Source organism: Hakea prostrata, chromosome 7 (genome assembly GCF_041222555.1).
Source record: "Hakea prostrata isolate BN-2017 chromosome 7, UWA_Hpros_2, whole genome shotgun sequence".
Taxonomy (NCBI): Eukaryota; Viridiplantae; Streptophyta; class Magnoliopsida; order Proteales; family Proteaceae; genus Hakea; species Hakea prostrata.
Genome location: NC_142606.1, coordinates 12,320,115 through 12,339,957, shown reverse-complemented (window position 1 = coordinate 12,339,957; position 19,843 = coordinate 12,320,115). Strand labels below are relative to the sequence as shown.

The 19,843-nt window shown below is 42.2% G+C and overlaps 2 protein-coding genes across 3 annotated transcripts; one reads left to right on the top strand and one right to left on the bottom strand.

The window, feature by feature from the left end:
- Positions 1–1,031: 1,031 nt before the first annotated feature.
- Positions 1,032–5,119, top strand: TMKL1 (transmembrane kinase-like 1). The gene is made up of 2 exons (XM_089164130.1): positions 1,032–2,485; positions 2,786–5,119. The coding sequence occupies exons 1-2, from the start codon at positions 1,129–1,131 to the stop codon at positions 3,424–3,426; spliced, it is 1,998 nt and encodes a 665-aa protein (XP_089020256.1). The 5' UTR covers positions 1,032–1,128; the 3' UTR covers positions 3,427–5,119.
- Positions 5,120–12,479: 7,360 nt separating this feature from the next.
- Positions 12,480–17,832, bottom strand: LOC149009826 (putative pectate lyase 1). Of its 2 annotated transcripts, XM_089161356.1 has the most exons (7): positions 17,631–17,832; positions 17,147–17,191; positions 16,303–16,365; positions 14,391–15,033; positions 14,190–14,293; positions 13,940–14,078; positions 12,480–13,764 (listed from the first exon to the last, which is right to left on the bottom strand). In XM_089161356.1, exons 1-7 carry the CDS (start codon positions 17,726–17,728, stop codon positions 13,543–13,545), a joined length of 1,314 nt encoding a protein of 437 aa, XP_089017482.1. In that variant the 5' UTR covers positions 17,729–17,832; the 3' UTR covers positions 12,480–13,542. The 2 variants fall into 2 exon arrangements, with proteins under 2 accessions (XP_089017482.1, XP_089017483.1); XM_089161357.1 differs by lacking the exon at positions 17,147–17,191.
- Positions 17,833–19,843: the final 2,011 nt, after the last annotated feature.

The window sequence follows — 19,843 nt, the reverse complement described above, 5'->3', positions numbered from 1 at the left end:
ACATTAGGTTGAAAAATTGACTCGAAGTCATTAGTTGTTTGAATTTTCTATTTCTGACATTTCTATTTTATTTTACTAGAAATATATTTCTATTATGTTTATAAAATTGAGAGATATGTCTTCTCTTAATATATGATAGAAAGATATGAGAGAAACACACATGTACCTAAGAAATAGAAGATCTTGTTACAACTCTAGTGGTGGCTGACATCTTGGAGATTGCTGCTCTTCTAGTCTGTGTTCTGTTCTTTTTTATTCTACGCTCTACCAATATTGTTGCGGACTCTTTGACCCTGTATAGCCAATTTCCATGCAACTTGACTTGTACACTTCATTCACTAGTTTTGTCACCATTGAAATCCTATCCCATCGATCAATGAAATATATTCGCATCCAATTACAGGGTTGCCATGGAAACAGAAATCAGGTAGCAATTTCCAACCATCTTGATATTAGCCATGAAAAATCAAACAAAGATGGAAAGAGAGTTTTTAGCATTCCTTTTGAGACAAATTGGGAATGGCAAAATGACCTAAAGGCTAAAAAACTGTTTCCAAGGCCAGCAGTAGAGATGGATTGGATGACGGCGTAGCTTAAAGCAAACACACCGCCAGCATACCCAGCTTAATTATAAAAGGAAAATGATTGAAAGGAAGCAAAAGGACAAAGCATGGTGGTGTAGTCCTGCGAATAGGAAGCGTTCCCTACTCCCTCTTCTCAAAGTGTGGGGCCAATCTGTGGGAGGCGTGCTTAACAACAACAGCAATAAACAGCAAAATAAAAAAATTATAAAAAAAAAGAGACAATTTCTCATCTCATGATCTCAAGCTGATCTGAGATCCCCAAGAAAAGAAAGACATGCTTCAACTCTCAAATAAATTAATATTATTTTTTTATATGTATGATTTTGATATGATTTCATGAAAATCAAGACCGTCTGATTGGTATACCATGACCAATAGTCCACTCTTCAGTGTCTCATGGTCAACATATTTCCAGCTTTCTTTCATCTCCAAAACGCACTTTTTCTCGTCTCCTTTCTCACTCAAAGTAAAGCAGCCTCGGCTCTGCTCTGCTCTGCTGTATTCCCCCACCGCACCGCTCTCTTCTCTTCCTGATTCATCATCCATGGCGTCTCTGCACCTGCAATCACTCTACATTGTCCTCTTCTACTCCCTTTACTCTACTCTATTCGTTTCCTCTTCTGATGTTTCTCTTATCTTGGACAAGATCAAACCTTCGCTTCAGGGTAGTGTGGAGAATATAATGCTTTCTTCTTGGAACTCTTCGGTTCCTCTCTGTCAGTGGAGAGGTCTTCACTGGGCTTTCTCTAATGGGTCTCTTCTTCGATGCGACTTTGTCAACTCTCCTCAGCGGACCAACATTTCTCTCTTTAGAGACCCGGGTCTGCAACTCTACTCACTTCAGCTCCCATCTGCTGGTCTGACCGGTAAAATCCCTAGAGAAATCGTGGAGCTCTCGTCGTTGCAGAGTCTGTTCCTTGGTGTCAACTCGTTGAGTGGTAACGTACCTCTCGAGCTCGGCTACAGCCCTTCTCTTTCTGATATCGATTTAAGCGGCAACTCCTTTAATGGGTCTCTCCCGCCTTCAATCTGGAACCTCTGTGATCGACTTAATTCGCTTCGGCTTCGCGATAATAATCTTTCAGGTCCTCTTCCTGAACCAGAGTTGCCCAACTCGACTTGTAGCTATTTACAGGTCTTGGATTTGAGTAACAATAAGTTTTCCGGAGAATTTCCACTGTTTGTAACTGGTTTCCACAGTCTCAAAGAGCTCGATCTTGCCAACAACTCCTTTTCGGGTTCGATTCCGGACAGTTTAGCTGGATTGAACCTTGAAAGACTGAATCTTTCTTATAACAACTTCAGCGGGATTTTGCCGACACTTGGGGAGTCCAAGTTTGGTGCCCAGGCTTTTGAAGGAAACAATCCTGGACTATGTGGGTCTCCTCTCGGAAGTTGCAGGGAAAGTTCTGGTATGAGCTCTGGTGGCATTGCGGCGCTTGTAATCGGAATGATGACTGCTGCTGTAGTCTTAGCTTCATTGCTCATTGGGTATGTGCAAGGGAAGAAGAAGAAGAATAGGGGAGTAAGCGAAGATGACTTAGAGGAAGGACAAGAAGAGGAGACTGGTGATAATAGTGATGGGAAGCTTCTACTGTTTCAGGGGGGAGAGCATTTAACGTTAGAGGATGTACTGAACGCTACGGGTCAGGTGATGGAGAAGACGAGCTATGGAACTGTCTATAAGGCTAAGCTTGCCGATGGAGGTACCATTGCTCTGAGACTGTTAAGAGAAGGTAGTTGCAAGGATAGAAGCTCATGTCTACCAGTGATAAAGCAGCTTGGCCGAATCCGACATGAAAACTTGGTTCCCCTTCGAGCTTTCTATCAAGGACAGAGAGGAGAGAAGCTCCTTATTTACGATTACCTTCCAAACAAGACCCTCCATGATCTTTTACATGGTACGATATGTTTCCAGCATTTTTCTTGCTCTTCTTAGTTTTTATGTGTATATTTATCATTGAATTAGCATCTTTGAATAGTGAGAAAGACGATTTAGTCATTAAAGTTGCATGACATAAATGATTCTCATTTTCATCTTACTTCATTAAATGTCTATAAGCTTGACTTGATTGATCAATCTCTTACTCATTAAATTAGCTTCTGGATTGGCTTTCAATTTATTTACAGAGTTGCTCAGAATATATCTATCCAACCAAGCATCTTTCTAACTCATGAATGTGTTTGTTGCTCCAATTCAGAAACTAGACCAGGGAAGCCGATGTTGAACTGGGCTCGGAGACATAAAATTGCACTATGTATAGCCAGAGGTCTTGCATACCTTCACACAGGCATGGAAGTGCCCGTGATCCATGGGAATATGAGATCAAAAAATGTCCTAGTTGATGATTTCTTCGTGGCAAGGCTGACGGAATTTGGTCTTGACAAGATGATGGTACCTGCTGTTGCTGATGAAATAGTGGCAGTCGCCAAAAGTGATGGCTACAAGGCGCCAGAATTACAGAAGATGAAGAAGTGCAATCCAAGGACAGATGTCTATGCTTACGGGATATTGTTGTTGGAGATTTTGATAGGAAAGAAGCCTGGTAAGGATGCAAGGAGTGGGCAATTTGTCGATTTACCATCCATGGTGAAGGTGGCAGTGTTGGAGGAGACAACCATGGAGGTTTTTGATGTGGAGGTATTGAAGGGGATAAGAAGTCCAATGGAGGAAGGCTTGGTTCAGGCATTGAAGCTTGCAATGGGTTGTTGTGCTCCTGTTGCATCTGTTAGACCTACCATGGATGAAGTTGTTAAGCAGCTGGAAGAGAACAGACCCAGGAATAGATCTGCATTGTACAGCCCAACGGAATCAAGGAGTGACATAGGTACCCCCTTTTAGTCTCTCTTTCTGCAATAGAAATACAACTTTAAGCTTCTTCATCCCTGCGTTGCCTCTCATTCTAAGTGGGGAAGCTTGGTGATTCCTTATGCTTGTGAATGTAATTTGTATTTCGAAGTGAAGATAGAGCTCTATGATCTTAGTTTTCTGATGGTTGATAGGCTCGTGGCATTTTCTCTTGAATGTTTAAGATGAAAGGATGCACGTGAGTATGTCTAGTATGAAGTTGATCCTGCTTCACAGCTAGTCACTGAAAATGATACTTTGTAACAGTAACATAGTGAATGAGCTTTGTCTCAGTGAATTTTTATCATTAGATATCTTGTAAACTAAAATGTTGAAGCTCTCGAAGAATTTTAGTCTGTCACTTACTGTATTTTTATATAAAACTGGTTCTAAGGTCTAGAAGACTCTTTCTAGTGTTTTGATAACTGTGGAGCAGGGAACAATTAGATGTGTTTTAGGCCTGCAAAAGGTAATTGAGTAGAGTGTTTGTTAAACCTGCAAGATTGAATATGCTCAATATGGTCTGATTTCAGGAATTTGCATTGAACTGATTAGAATTGCCTACTCCGTGGGTATGATTTTTAGATACTTAAATGTCACCCCTGGGTCCTAATCTTGGCAGTAGACCATCTATAATTTTGAATCAGCAATCTGCAAAAGTAGATAGAGAGTCAAAGATAAGTCATTGCATAATTGGCTCTAAATTTGCTGAGACAGTAGATCTTCAAAGTTACATAGTGAGTAGTCAAAAACCTCCTAAATAAACACGCTCCAACCATTGTGTATATTTTTGAGGCTTGTTAATTCTCTTAGTGTCTTCTCGATCAGATGACTCATGTACGCAACTCACCATAACCAGAATGATATGTTACTCTGTAATTGTTAGTCTGCACATCATGGGATATGAGCTTGAGGATTCTGTCACTGGTCAGTGGAGCTTTCTGATCCAATCTAGCTTGTTTCCTTTGTATAATGTACTGTAGTAGTGCTATCATTAGGGTCCTTATGACATCATGGATTTTTATCATCTCAGTTTCTCATCCCCCAAATTCCCTCCAAGAAACATGACAATTACCCTCTTGAAATTAAATGGTGTAATTTGAATCCCAACTTTTGGGCACTTCTCCTATTGCATCCCTGATCTTGACTTCACTTGGATGCTGGTCTGAATTGTTGATTGATTGGTACTAACTTTCTCCTATTCTGGTCCCGTTTCTTGACCTGTGGTTCTGCCTGTTGTGTGGGATTTTGAACTTAGACCTTTAAATGACTCCGAAACCATTACTTCGTTGAGAGAGTTCTCCCAACCATAAGGGGGAAAAGAAAATGCTGGCTACACCCTTTCAATCCGATCATGAGCAAGGAGATGGATAATCTCAGAAATTACACCAAAGGTTAAATTACAGAGTAACATGCTGGCTCTTAATGGCCTCACTGTCCAGTGCCTTGACTATTTGGAGTTGAGTCTGATCCAGAACCATATCCAAACTCCGTCTGAAGCCTGAAAGCTGATATTCATTAGTTTTCAAAGATTTTTAACCCCCATTGAAAATAATCATCTTCTCAACCAACAAACCCTCTGAGGGGATGGTCTCAATATAAAGTTGTAACTCAGGTGAGGTTGGTGTATTTTATTCTTAACTTTACTTCTTGATCCTACCCTTTAATATGATTAGTAAACCAAGTACCTAAACAGACTTAGTTGGATTATTTAGTTGGTTTGCATAGAACTTAATATCCTGGAGGTTGCAAAGGGCTGCAGTGGAGAGGAATTATGTAGAAGCTATTGTTCTTTGCCTCCCAATTGCCATCCTTTCGTTAGTGGAAATCTAGTCTTCTTTCTTTTCAGTTTTTAGGTAATGTAACCTACAGTCATAAGTCATTAGTTCCAATTTTCTCAATCTGATACAAGCCACTGATCTTTTTATTGTGCCTGTAAATATTAGCTGTGTAAGAGTGACGTATGGATGACTGTGAAGCTTCTATATTTTTTGTGTGGTTAAATGTAGCACTATTTGAGTATTAGCGGGATATGTGAATGTGAAGAGAATATTTTCATGGAAACATGAAAAGAAACCACTCTTGACTTTAATTACAAACTTGGAGAACAACAACTTCAGTGTGTTGTTCATCACTCAACTGTGGTGGGAAATTGATGTGGAGTTTGAGTTGCAGATCTCCTTTTCCATTCCATTTTAGACCAGACATGCCTTGGATTTGTCATATTTTGGTAACCATGACAATTTCTTGAGTGCCAAACTCATGTTCTTCCCACTCAACAGAGGAATACAGATTGTGCAATCAGTGAGAGCCTTTACTAATGAAAGTTCTACTGATAAGATCAGGTCATTATCTTTTTTCTTGTTTATTTCTTCCATGCAATTTTCTCTCATATCCTGTGCATCTCTTCTTGCACAACCAATCTGTAATAGAGAATGGCCACAAAGATCTCTTCCCAAGATTACTAATTGTTATAAATACCATCAAATTATTTATTTATTTGACATGGTATACTACTTTTGAATATCTTATCAAGATAGCTTGATGCTCTGGACGTTGTATATGCTGTGGAAAGTTTTCCTGGTTTCTGGGTCAAGATTTTATTGTAGAATCTCAACATCTTGAAAGCACAGATAGTATTACACGACCCTGTTTTACTGTAATACAGAATTGGTGGTAAGCCAGAAATACAAATTGGTGTGTACAGATTAAAATTTACCAACGCCACTATAATTCAATATTAAAGTCTCTTCGGTTATTGAATATGTCCCCAGCTCAGATCAACATCTAAAGATTTGCTTTCAGTTCATAAGATAAGATTTGTTCTGCAACTAAATCTATCAATGAGCAAAATGCCCTAACTAAAGATGTAGTCCCATCAATGGATCCTAGATTACAATTAATGCTCCTTCCTCTGTCGCTTCACAGTCGGGAAAAGGAACAACCAAGAAAAACATATCTCACATTGAAAAAGAAATCAAGCAAATTTTAAGGCCATTTGGGTTGACACCATAAGAATGTTTCCCACTATGTTCCATTCCATTAGCAGGTGTACGGTCCAGTCAAAATTTTCGGTTCTTTATATTTATTCACTGTAGGTATTTTGCCTTTTCTTTCACCTTTAACGCCCAGAATCTCATATGTCATTTCTTTCTTTCTTTCTTTTCTCTCAAAGATCCAATCAATGGCAGGGAGTCAAAATCATTCAACTATGGAAGCTTAACAGGGATTATCAAAAGCCTTGAATGAGCAACTTCAAAAGTACAAAATTATATCTTTAGGAGGAATTAATGAAAGACATCAATTCAAATCCTGGAATCTCAGAAGAGAATCCAACCTCACTGATTTATGTGATATCATTCTTCGGATATGATGTGGTCTAACTTCTGAGGGGCATAGCACACTCAGCAAGAACAAACACCTCACCAAGGGCAACAACTGTGGAAGTCTAAACATATGGGTGCTAGTAAATTCGGCCACCCTAGTATGAGATATAAGTTAAAGGGTTTGATTTAATTCGTTCCATCACCAGCATTGGCACCATGTCAAGGTTGGATTCTTGAAAATGACTATCTGGAAAAAACGATTGACTCAACTCCTTGCAATCCAATCTTGTTTTTTCTTCTAAGGAGATTCTAATAGTTCAAATTTTTTTTTAAAAAAAAAGGGTATTACTTTCAGTCCATTGGGCTGCCACCTATCCATTTTGGCCTTTTAAACTGACATTGAGGCCTCCATAACGCTTGATTTTTGAGGTAGTTGTTATACAACAATGGAAAAGCCCATCTGTGGGCTCGAAATTTGAACCTTCCTGTCGCTCCTTGGCGACACGCGGCAAAGTCGGGCGACTTTGGTAGGGTTCGATAATCGACCCCTGTTTGATGGGTTTTTTGGTCATTTTGACTAATTTGATGTTGCCTATTTGAGGCTAATAAACACATTGGTAGTGTTATTTTGATCTAAACATTACCTAAACTAATGTTCTTAATCGACCCATGTCTTACTATCGCGGCGGCCCAACTAAAACCTAAAACTCATAAACCAAATCATATAAAGTCTACAATTCTTGTACAAATCTTTGTAATACATAAAGTCATCCAACCATATAAAATCTGAAACTCTCGTCTCGGTACCAAGTCTTGTGCCTGGTGGATCGAATTCCTCGACTCGGGCTGTCTCCATTGTGCCCCCAACAAATTCACATACTCATCCCATCTCATCGATTTGAAAATTGTCTAAGTAATCATTCACTGCAGTTCTATAGCGGTCATCTTCCGCTGCCGTGAGACTCCAATTTGGGAAGTGGAATAGGGCCGGGCTCTTGCATGCCATCGGTCCCTTGTTGGTCGTGCTCGTTGTGGGGACTCATGCTCCCATATCCTGCCCATGCTCCCTGTCGGTTGGGTTACTTTCCCATATCTCTTTCCATCGAGGGGGAGGGGACACCATAATTACCGTGGCCATACCTGGTGTGGAGCCTCGACTCATCCAGCTCATGGACCCCATTGCGCTCCCGCATCCCGGTTACATGTCTGGCCGCTCCCCTCGTGGTGCTCGGCCTCGTTCGGGATTTCGCCCCGATCTCACCACCATGTCTATCCTGGTGGCTGATCATCTCTCCCCGGTGTTCGGGTGGGGGCTCTGTGTCTCGGTGTGGCATGTATCGCTCTCCAATTCCTCCACCACCACCACCACCACCACCACCACCACCACCACCACCACCACCACCACCACCACCCCACCCCTCATCATCTCCACCCGTCGCTGCGGGTGTTCTCGTTTTCCTGCGCTCCTCCGTGCCTTGCCTCATCCATCCTCATCCGGTCCTGCCTCGCTGTCCCCTCTTCGGTGGCCTTCTCACCCACTTACCCCTCGCTTGGCTGGTTCGGTCGCCTCCCTCCGTTGTCCTCCGCTCACCCCTGTCCCATCCCTGGTGGGGGATCTTGGTCATCTTCGGCAACATCAAATATATCATCGGATTGATGTATTGCCTTTCATTCGAGCTGCTCCCTGCATTTGCGCTTCACCTCATATTATGTGATAATACAGGTCATTTCCTTCTTCCCCCGTTCCTCCTCGGGGTGTCTCTATGTACTCCTTCCTCTCACATCCCGAGCAGTCCGCGATCCTCTGCCTCTTCGTAAGTTTGATGAACTATTGCCATGGTACCACCATTCAGCTGCATTATCACAAAAACATTAAGTTAGAAACTCAAAGTCAAAAGACTCAAACATTTATGCATCTAAGCCCTAAGGATCTAACTATATAAGTATCTAACTTTGGATCCATGGTTTCTCTTGTCTGACACCGCTCCACTAAAAGACCCAAATGCATCTCTAAACAATTTGATCTGCAATAATACAATCATTAGTATTGATTGGTTATCTAAATTATTTAAACAATTAATACAACTCACTAATCGTTTGAAATTCCCAATGTCTCACCTCATTGTGGCAAAATGATTGGACCATCTCATCCGGCTCCAACCGTTATCACCTTCGGGGCATCCAATAGGTTTGTGTCCAACCCTAATGTTGACTATATTGATACTTAGGGTTTAGAAATATCTTGCATAATTAAAGCTTAAAATTAGTACCAACTACCAAAGTACCAATACCTACAATTCTACAAGCCCACAAGTCTACAGCTACAGTCTACAACTACAAATCAACAACCCGAATATTTACTTCCGGCCCTATGAGGGATGCATCGGATGGCTGTCCATCGTGCATCGACAATATCTAAGAAAGCCCGATGTCCTCTAGGGTTTCTTGCCTTTATAGCATCCTTCATACGCTCAAGGGATGCATACAAGTGTGGCATAGTGGGTCCCCTCAAGGAAGAGTCCACCATACGCAAGACCTTTACTATAGGATCTATGGTGCAACACTACGATGACACATCTCCGAGAATCATCGGATGATATTGTGTCTTGTCGGCGCGCCCATTGGTCGTCTTGAATTATCACAAACTCATTAAGTCAATAGACAATAAATATCATACAAGATAATCATAAACTCATAATATAAATATAATAATTTATAAGATGAAATAGTAGATAGTTATCTTACTTGGATCCAGCCAATCAAACCACTCTGCGATGCAAACATGGATCCGAGGCCCGACTTCTTATCTTGCATCTTGCTCAAGGCGACGAAATTTGTCGCAAATCTTGTCGGACAGTCGCACCAACTCACCTCCACATGATCTCCGCATCATTGCCAAAGCAACGTTATGATTGTAGATGAAGTTGGTTACTGTCTTGCACTCTCAGCGGTGTTGTGGACAATGCTGATTTTTCCAATGTCCTTCGACGTTAGGTCAATTGAATGTGCGGCACAAGGTGTCCACATAAGGTTATAATCGGTGAAGCCATCAACACTTCACCGGCCTTCTTATAGTTGGAGCCATTGTCGGTGACAATTTGCACCACATTCTTCCTACCAACACAGTCGATCACATCCTGCGGAGAGACCCATGATATATCTGTGGTCTTTCGTATGACCGATAGCATCCACTGATTTCAAGAAGGCAGTTCTCCAATCACACGGTATACCATGAAGTTGATGATGGACTTTCTCGTCGGGCCGGTCCATCCATCGGACATGATGGTGCATCCATAAGTATCCCAAAAGGGTTTCATACTATCAATATACTCCTGCGGCTCTTGCTTCTCCTCTTGAAGGAGGGTGGTCATCAACTCCGTAGGGTTGGGACCACTATATCCGAGGGCTGCCGCTGCAATAGTATCAATCATATTCGTATAGTATGGACCCTGTGCTTGTGTTTCTTTGGGATGTGATTGTAATAAATCCACTTTGACATTGCCTTCTTTACCTTCTTTGCCATACCTTTCCATGCACCGGATATCTTGGGCTGCTTGGCCCCTTTTCTCCTGAATGTATCGGGATCTTGCTCCATGGTCGGGTGCGGACGGCGTGGATAATCGGATGGTTGCCGTGGTAGTGGCCTGAGCGGTCCGAACCCGATGTATGAGGGCCCGGCTGCTCGTGATCCGCCAAACATGCCAAATACACCACCCCTCCCCCGAGAATCGGAAGGTCTAGCCCCGTAGGCCTAGATGGACCAGCTCCTGTGCTCTAGCTCGGCCATATCCTGCTCCCGATGGTGCAATCGTCTGCTCTCTGCCATGGCCCGCCGCATATCCCTCTCCTCCCGATCTCTGTCCACATCAACGGGATCAACATCCCTATCATCATCCGAATCATCCACATATGATGCGGCCCCCGCTTTGCATCATCTAGTGCTCTATTGACTTTCCTTCGATCATCTTTCTTCTTCCCCTTTTGTTTTTGTAAATCCACGAGTAACTTGTTACATCGGATGGGCCTCTGTGCATTTAGTCACATCCTTTGAACTCCCGGTGATGTGACCCTTGAACCTCGATGCCACCCGGTATATTCTTTTGTGACAAAAATTACACTCGGTTTATTTTTGTCTCCATCAATAGCCGTACAATATTGCCATCTGGTCGGTCCTCCCTCCCTCTGCTGATCTCTCGGGTTGTCCCGACCCTCCTTGACCCTGTCCTGTCCTGTCCTCGTCCACCCGGAAGACCCGTTCCCCTCGACTCCCACCAGCGGACATGATGCTGTTGCATTCAAATAACATTAACAAATAACAACATCATTATAATTGTTTATACTTTATACACATATAAACAATCATATATGAAATTATGAATATTGCATGTATGATATAATTATAAAAATAGCTGCCCATATCAAAACCGGCGATGAAGCCACATGGGCAACACAACCAACAGTTGAAAAATACTTATATAATTATTCCATAATTTTCAAAACATTTCCCCCATTTTTCCCTATTTTTTGCATTTTTCATAATTATTGATATTTTTATTAATATCGGGATATTTTTGAAAAATAAAATAACTTATTTTTCGGTCAAAAAATATTTCGACTCCGTGAGTCCATAGATCGGCTCACGGAGTTCCACATATGTTTTTCTATCATCATACAACCACTGTATCACTTAAAAAGTAATCATACAAGATAATCAAAATATCATTTTTTACCCACAAAAATAAAAAAATTAAATACTTTGCGGAAAAAAATTCCGACTCCGTGAAATCGTAGATCGTCACTGGTATTCAACATATATTAATTTCAAAATCATCCAACATCATATAGCATGCATTTTGTGAAAATTTACTTGGATAAGAATGGTTACTGTTTGTGAAAAACTCTCGGATCGTGCACCTCGTCGCGACCGTGATTCCGGCAACAAGGAAGCAAGATGTCCCGTAGATGTCGAAGATCGGCGAAATATAGTGAAAAGTGCGAAAAATGAGAGAGAGAGCTCGGAGAGAGAGAGAAGAGAGAGATTAAAAAATTCGCGTTCGCTTCCCTCCTTCGCGGGTCGGCGTTTCCCCTTCTCGGGGGGGCGGGGGGGGGGGGGGGGGCCCCCCCGGGCGGGGGGGGGGTGTCGCCGACATTTGGTACCATGCTTGTAAGTCAATTGTAGAGACTGTAGTATCTGTTTGCAGTAGTAGTTTTGAAACTACCAAATCTGATAACTAGATCAACTTACTTGGTTTAGCCTAAATCAAGCTTGCAATGAAGGAAATAGGGGTTAAAGTGGGCCCGTCACCGTCACCATGGATCGGAGAACTGCCTCCGATGCCCAAATCAGATTCATAGCAAACACAAAACCCAATTAAGAACTTTAAGAGAAAATTAGGTAAAACCTGATTCTCAATTGGGAGGGGGTATTTTTAGCCTTGATGCATGTGTCCTAGTCAGCAAAAAGGTTTTTCTAGAAATTATATCAATGTAAGATAAAGGATGATGACTTGGAAAAATATGATGTAAATGATTAGGGATGCGTGTGCTTGGTGTTAGTCCGGATTTTTTGCACGTGTGTCAAGCAACACCACGAATAGCATCATACAAATGTCCCCGACCTGCCCTGTCTAGGCCGACCAAGGGTGATCGGGCATATGTGTATCGGTTACAACCGATGGTCTACCTAGCAAGAGTAGTAAAGATTATGATTCAAGAAGAAGAAGAAAAAAATAGCTAAAAATAAATATATGGTTGGCTGAAGATTTTCATGATGAAGAGTAGTAATTGTAGGCATGGTGTTGGTATTGGTTTGGGACCATTCATATCAGCCAATATTGGTATCAGTTAGGACCAATAAAGATTCCTGGTGGCCGATCCCATATTGGTGTAACAATAAAGACCATGGTTCAAAGAAAGGCAAAAGCATTCACCATCTTCCAATGGACTATATAGGTGATATGAAAGCTACTGATCTCCAAGGATTTTCAGTTGCACTGTTGCAGGCATGCAGCATGTGCCAAAAGTTGGGGCTGTCAGCTTATACAATTTGTTGAAGAGACTAACCAACAACTGTAACTGTCCTCTCACCCGAGTCCCGTGGCTGTGACTGTGGCTGTGGCTTGTGGTTTAAGGAACGCCTCGCATGCTTTGTGCGCCCCCACCTCACGTGCTATCAATGTGGAATGCGTGCATTCATTTCTTATTCATCTCCCCCTCCTGCTTCACCACACTGCTTTGCTTTCTACTGTGTCTGCTTCATCAATCACCTCTCCACCTCTGACCTCACTCACAAATCACAATATATGGATGACATGGACTACTTTCTAATGGTAAAGCACACAACATGTGAAACACTTTCTAATGGAATAAAGAGAAGTGACAATCTTCTGTGACAAAGTTTCCAATACAAATCTCCATTCAAACTATGTATGTATCACTATAGAAAGACAAAAAAAGGAAAATTGAATTACAAAATCCTTGGTCACTGTAAACTAGAATCTGAATATTTCGTAGCGGTAGATACTGAGAACTGAGACATGGAAAAAAAACAACAATGAACAACGCTTCCGCGCCGGCTCCAAAGGAAGGCAATTTTGATTTCTTCAAGTTGAAGCAGGCCGAGGTTGAGCAATGACACCGAGTGAAAGATACCTCCCAGTGGAATAATGAGGAACAATGGAAGACAACCAGAAACAGGGATTACTGAAATCTGCTATAATGGTAAAACTAAGAAGAAGAAGAAAAAAAATAATTATATTCCTTTTATGGATTGGGAAGCGGGGAACTAGCACTGCCCGCCCTTGCGGCAGCTAAGAACGCCAGCACCAGATGTCATCGAGCCCACCATGGCAGAGGACTTGGCTCCAAGGCTTGAGGCCCTTGCATAGCTGGCTGAAGCCCCAGCTCCAGATGGGGTGAAGTAGGCTCCATTCAACATCATGTCTCCCTCCGATCTCCAGTTCCATCCCTTCCACATACCCGCAGCTGTATCCACCCGCTTTGTCACCTGCCAAATGCACATATCTTAATTATCACCATTAATATCCCAATTATTTATATGCGCGAGGAGTGTCAAATTAACCAACTACACCTTACTTCTCTGCGTTATCTACCGAATTGCAGAGGAATTAACAGAGGAATAAATTCAGGGACATAGAATAGATTGGCCACAAGAATAGTACCTCTTTGGCAAAAGGGTCCGCTGGGGCAAGGTATCTGTTTCCCTGGCTGTTGATGGTTGGGCTTGCACTTCCCCCAATTGCATACATTTCCCAGTGAGTGTAGTCATTGTTCACCACATGGAAATACCCATGCCTACACCTGCAATTTTTTTCCCCCATGTCACTTTTATTTATGTAATCAATTTTGCAAAATAAGAGAGAGAAGTGAAAAGGGAGGGCCAAGTTTGAGGAGAACATATTATTCTTTTACCTTGGCATCCTCTGAATGAGACCTGCTCCGAAATGGTTGTAAGCGATAGTTACTTGCATGTCCTTGTCTTTTGTGTAGGAATCACTATGACCCAACAACATTACCTGTTTAACATTACACTTAACGCACTCAATCCTAATAGGCCTTCAGGAATTACTAATCAGTGGAAATCAAATTGCTTAGGTGAACAAATAGATTTACCTCATTATGGTGGGCGAAGTGGTTGTTAGAAATGGTAATGGCAGTCGAGCCCATTACAGCATCCACAAGGCCATCAGCGCAGTGAGAGAGAGAGTTGTGATCAACCCAAATATGGCTAGATCCAAAGATGGAGACGGCATCACCGTCGGCCATGGTTCTCCACCCATAATGAGATGGGGAGCTACGAACCATGGCATTTCCGGTGGGCTTGCAATCGTGGATATGTAGTCCATGGACGATGATGTTGGTGACAAACTGGATGGTGATGCAGGCTCCATTAGCAATGTGGACGTTGGAACCACGGCCATCAATGGTCTTGAAGCTGTTCATAATGAGTTCCTGTTTGAGAGTGATAACCATATCGCGCTGGAACACGATCCAGAGAGGCTCGTCCTGGATGACTGCATGCCGGAGGGTGCCAGGTCGAGGGTTGACTGGATCATCATCACCAGGGTCGGTGACGACGTAGAAGCGGCCGTCGCGACCACCAATGGCATTACGCCCAAAGCCAATGCCGCAGTCAGCGAGGCGCTTGCGGTTGACTCGCCAGCTCGGGTCACAGCGCCAGCAGTCATCAATGGGATTGCCTGTGCCACAGGACAGGTAGCCCAACTTCCTCCTTTCGGTGCTATTGCGTATGCTCCTGCACACCCAAATTAATTATCATTTGATAACATTCTATTAGGATAAGCGAAAGCTACGCGATTCCGAGACGAAGTAATTTAAAATAAGTACGAAGCAATTTAAACTGGATTATTTGATGATTTTGATTGAAATCAAGAAGTACTCAGTTGGCAGCTAAGAACTGTCCATATCCCAAATCAATTAGGTGTCGACATTACAAATCGATTATCTCTTTTCATCCATGTGCAAATGTGATACGGACGGGAGATTAAGGAAATAGTCTTAATTTGAAATCGAGTATCTCTTAATAGAGGAAAGAGACTCGTGCATGGAGGAAAAGAAGAAGTAAATGGAGTATGATTTGGATGATGGGGGACCATTTTCCCCATCCAATGGCTTTGTAAGTGACACGGCAGAGAGCTGAAACCTTTCACTTCACAATAATGAAGGATAAGCGATTAATTTCACGCTCTGCGTTGGTGTAACTGGTAGTAAGAATGATAACCAGAATACTTTCTGAAGTTTCACCCGATGAATTAATAAAAGCCAGTAGACGGTGATAGGTAATATGCTATCACTATGGTCAGTCAACTAATGGCATTGTACCATAGAGGTGCAAAAGGGCAACTGGGCAAAACGCAAGTGCAAGTGGGGAGACTGTCAAAGTGAGAATAGCTTATGAAAGGTTCGAAACTGCTAGTCCTCAAAGTCCAAACGGGATTTACAATCAAATAACTAGTTGGAATAGTTTGTATCTGTGTGTGCATGAAGGGTTACGGAAGTGGAAATAAAGATCGAAATGGATGGATAATGAAACAGTTCTTCACTTTCAGCCAAATTAACGTCATTTAATTTTGACCGGATTCTAGTACTTTTCACAAGTCAAAATTAATTTCAATTACTTTCAACTAACCTAATTTTAAAAGAAGAACAGAGCAAATACTTGGGAAGATGGTGTTAAATGTTATAAAGCCCTCCACCTCATTGTTCGGTTGAGAGAGAGAGGAGAGGAGAATGGGGTACCCAGCATGTGTAATTGTAATTAAAGAGGGCAAGGGCCCATCCCCACGTGGATTTGCTTTTGTTTCAACGTGCGAATCATGTGAGTTGGTTTGCATTTCCACCCACCACATCCAACTCCTCAGTGTGAACATTGATTTACCAGAGAGTCTCTCACCAAAACCCCCAAAAAAACCGAAGCCTTACTAGAGAGTCACTGACTAGCTATTCAACCTTCAATAATAACAGGAGACTGCAAGAAACAAATAGATCAGATAGGATTACTCACATCTCCACCATGGAAGCCACTTCCTCCGGGTTGGCGACGGCGTTCTTGTCGTCCACACCCAACCTGAAAAACAATTGAAATCCTCATTCCAATTTAATGGTGAACAGAATTTGATACAGGGAACAGAGACAGAATCAGAAACCAATATTTGTTTTCCATCTTCATCACATTAGACCATTTGGAAAAACAGAATGTATCAAGGGCTCTTTCGTAATTTTAGTTACTAGGGCATTATAATTTATAAATTATAATTTTATTATAAAGAATGAACAAATTCTCCGCCAATCAGGGAAGGATTTTACGAAATCTTTGAATTTCCGTACATATCTTCTCTCTCCAGTTGTGAAGACCGAGTGACCGACCGACACGTACAGTGCTCGATGCAGTCGTCGTCACCCCGTCAAAAAGAAGAGTGCGCCAGAGAGATAAAAAGCGACGAGCCTCACCCTCCTCAGTTCGGTGCATAGTCCTCTTTATCTAACCTACATTTGACATTTCCCTTGGAGCTTAATTGACTATACTATCCTCACAACTCAACCGTTAGGTCGAAGCGACAAAACAAAGATGCAGAACAGTTCGGATGTTGGCAAGGACAATTTCGGAAAATGAAGAGAAATCCATCTAACAATTCTCCCCTGCTAACCAATGGGACGACCTCGATATTCGAGAATAAGAGAAGGTTGGATCCGGAAAACGAATATAACGGATTAACGATCAAGATTCCTGGATCTCGATGTTAACGGCCAATATTGTTCCTGAGGTTCCGTTTAGAGTATATCTGAAATCCTGTCGGTTTTATATCTCAAGATACGGAAGAACGATAGTGTGAGAGCAGAATGCTGACCTTGATGAGTTCTTTGACCTCTGCAACTGCTCTGCTTCGCTAATCCTGTAAAGAACAAGCAAACGTTGAAGGTTGAAGGTCAGGAAACTTGAGGATTAAATGAAGTGGAAAAGAGCAGAAGAACTCTCCTAAATTTCGTCTTCGTAACCTGTGCAAGCTCTAGAAGGCTAAAACCTAAGAAATTCATCATTTCAGCTTACATTTATTCCCAATCCCTAAGAAGACGACAGTGGAAAAGAATGCAGCTAAATTCTTTTTTCGGATTTCAAAAGGAAACCTAAATTCGCACCAGAAAGAGCACAAATCGCCCGCCATTACTCAATGCACTCGCAGTCTCACCATATCTTTCTAGCATTGAGCAAAGAACTCCAGCACTGGCAGGGAGCTCATGAAGAAATTAACTTCGAAAGGACACTGTCTCACAGTAAGTACTCTCATCTTACCAACAATTTTCAGAGTCTTCAAGGACAGGAAAAAACATTACCTGGCATCAGAAATTGCCTCTCTCATTCCAGCCATTAGAGAGACAAACAACAGCAGCAGCAAGAGACGCACGGAAAAGCCACTCAGAGGAACCACCATTGTCGCTTCAGAACTATCTTTCCCTCTCTCACTGTCTTCCTCCCTGGATCTCGAGAAGGTATAAATATGAACACAGAGAGAAAGAGATGAGAAAAAACAGAGGAAACAAGTGTAGTCAAAAAAGCCTCATTGAAGCAACCTTTTATAGAAGAAGACGTTGGTTGGCTCAATGCCTAACCCCCTTAACTAAACATCTCAACCATGGTTGGGTTAATTAACCCCGTCGTAACAGTATAAGTTGATAAATCCCCCTCTTTAACCACCTTTCTATAACCCTAACTGCCACTAACGGACTTCTTTTTCCGATCGATGACCCTCGACGTTAGGAATCTTACACGTGTAGCGTTTGTCGGTCACTGCGCCCCGTACTTCTTTACCCATTACCCGGTGAATATCTGACACATCAACGAACTTTTAACGTTTTAACCGAACCTGTATCCGTGGGGCCCACTCATTCCTTGTCGTCAATTTCCTGCCACGATACCGGTTATAACCGGTACATAATAACCCCATACAAAAAAAATCCCTGGATTCCCGTTTGTTTCCTTCCCGCCGATTTTTTCTACTTTTCTTTTTATTCAATTTTTCGGAATTGTTTTTTAAACGGTTATGGCGAATTGTTTTGATACCTTTTCGAAGCACGATTGTGCTTCCCATGCAACAACCATGCGGAACCAATCATCACGCGTGAGGACGCGTGTTCTTTTCAATTCAATTTCCGCTGTGGCTCATCCGGTTCATTGATTGGTTCAACCAAGAGGTTTTATTTGGTTCTTTCGATGGACCCAACAAACAGAGGAAACCTTGGATTGCACGCGACGGAAGAAAAGTTAGAACAAGTGTACGTATTTTTATATTTTTTTATTTAACTTAAATTAATAACTACAAAAAAAAACTAGATTTTGTAGGGCAAGGTTGTTTGTTAGAAGTTGCAAAGAATCTGGTGGGTCTCAAGGTTAATGAAGGCTTAGAAATTTTCCCAAAGCAAATGTGCTCTTGCTTGGACCCACTCAACAGTAATGGATGCTTCTTTACCCTGTTGGATCAACTATTTTTGGGCTTCAAGTCCAAAAAATGCAAAGCTCATATAAATTTTTTTTACAATATTTCATAAGTAGAACAAGAAAAAAATATGACAGACAAAGATTTCCATTGTAATATTTTCATTTTTTTTCAAATAGTGTGGATGTTGCACTGCTAGTGATAAAAGAAAATTCACTTTGTAAGTTCGTTATTATAAGTTGTTTTTACTAGTGGTTCGTTATTATAAGTTGTTTTTACTAGTGGTCACACAAAAAAGAGGTAAAAAACTCACTCATTTTATATGAGAAGAATTGAACGAGATCCTGCCTCTTATTAGTTGTTTGTGGTAGGGCTGATGTGAAAGAGAACCGTAGATCCAATGGAGTCAAGGTTATAAAGTCACTTTGTGAGAAAGCATCTATGTTGTTGGTTCCACCAATGTCGAATTCGTGTTGTTGATAGTTGAGGGATCTGCACCGCACACCAGAACTATTGCTGTAACCACAATACTCCTTAGAGGAACGCTGAGACTTTCTTTAGGATTGCACCCGTGCATCGGGTTCAAAGTGTCTTCACCCCAAGATCGGTCGCTCAACCTTTGGTTGCCCCGGGTTTCTCGGTTTCGGGGTTGTCCCGGGGGGGGGGGGGGGGGTTCGGTGTCGTGCCGTGGGTTTATGGCCCCGGTGGGTGGGGGGGGGGGTCCTTTCCCCTCTCTTCGGTCCTCCGGGGTGCCCTCTGGCTCTCCCGTTTCCCCGGTGGCTTTCGTGGCCCTGCCCGGCCTCCGGTCGCCCCCCCCGGCCCGTCCCGTCCCGTCTCGTTTTTTTTTTTTCTTCTTTTCTGGCGGTCCTGGGTATCGTTTTTCCGGCTCTTCTTATCCTTTCTCCTCTCCCCCGTGTGGGCTTCCTGGTGCTTTTTTTTTTTGTTTCTTTTACACAATTCGTACCATATTTGAATAGTATATGTATGGTGTCTATTGAGTTTACCATTTTCATCAAATTGTCATCTTTTCATTCTTCGTTTTTGGGATGCAGAACAAAGCCAAATATATACTTGCGTTGATAGCTAGCAAGAAGATGAGATTGATGTTCCGCT

What these genes read in the sequence shown, in the direction of transcription:
- TMKL1 (XM_089164130.1), top strand. Translation starts at nt 1,129, where the DNA reads ATGGCGTCTCTGCACCTGCAATCACTCTACATTGTCCTCTTCTACTCC. An exon ending in CCTCCATGATCTTTTACATG is followed by an intron (nt 2,486 to 2,785) that starts GTACGATATGTT and finishes GCTCCAATTCAG; the next exon opens with AAACTAGACCAGGGAAGCCG.
- LOC149009826 (XM_089161356.1), bottom strand. Translation starts at nt 17,728, where the DNA reads ATGGTGGTTCCTCTGAGTGGCTTTTCCGTGCGTCTCTTGCTGCTGCTG. An exon ending in AGGTCAAAGAACTCATCAAG is followed by an intron (nt 16,366 to 17,146) that starts GTCAGCATTCTG and finishes ATTGTTTTTCAG; the next exon opens with GTTGGGTGTGGACGACAAGA. An exon ending in CTCATTCAGAGGATGCCAAG is followed by an intron (nt 14,079 to 14,189) that starts GTAAAAGAATAA and finishes AAAAAATTGCAG; the next exon opens with GTGTAGGCATGGGTATTTCC.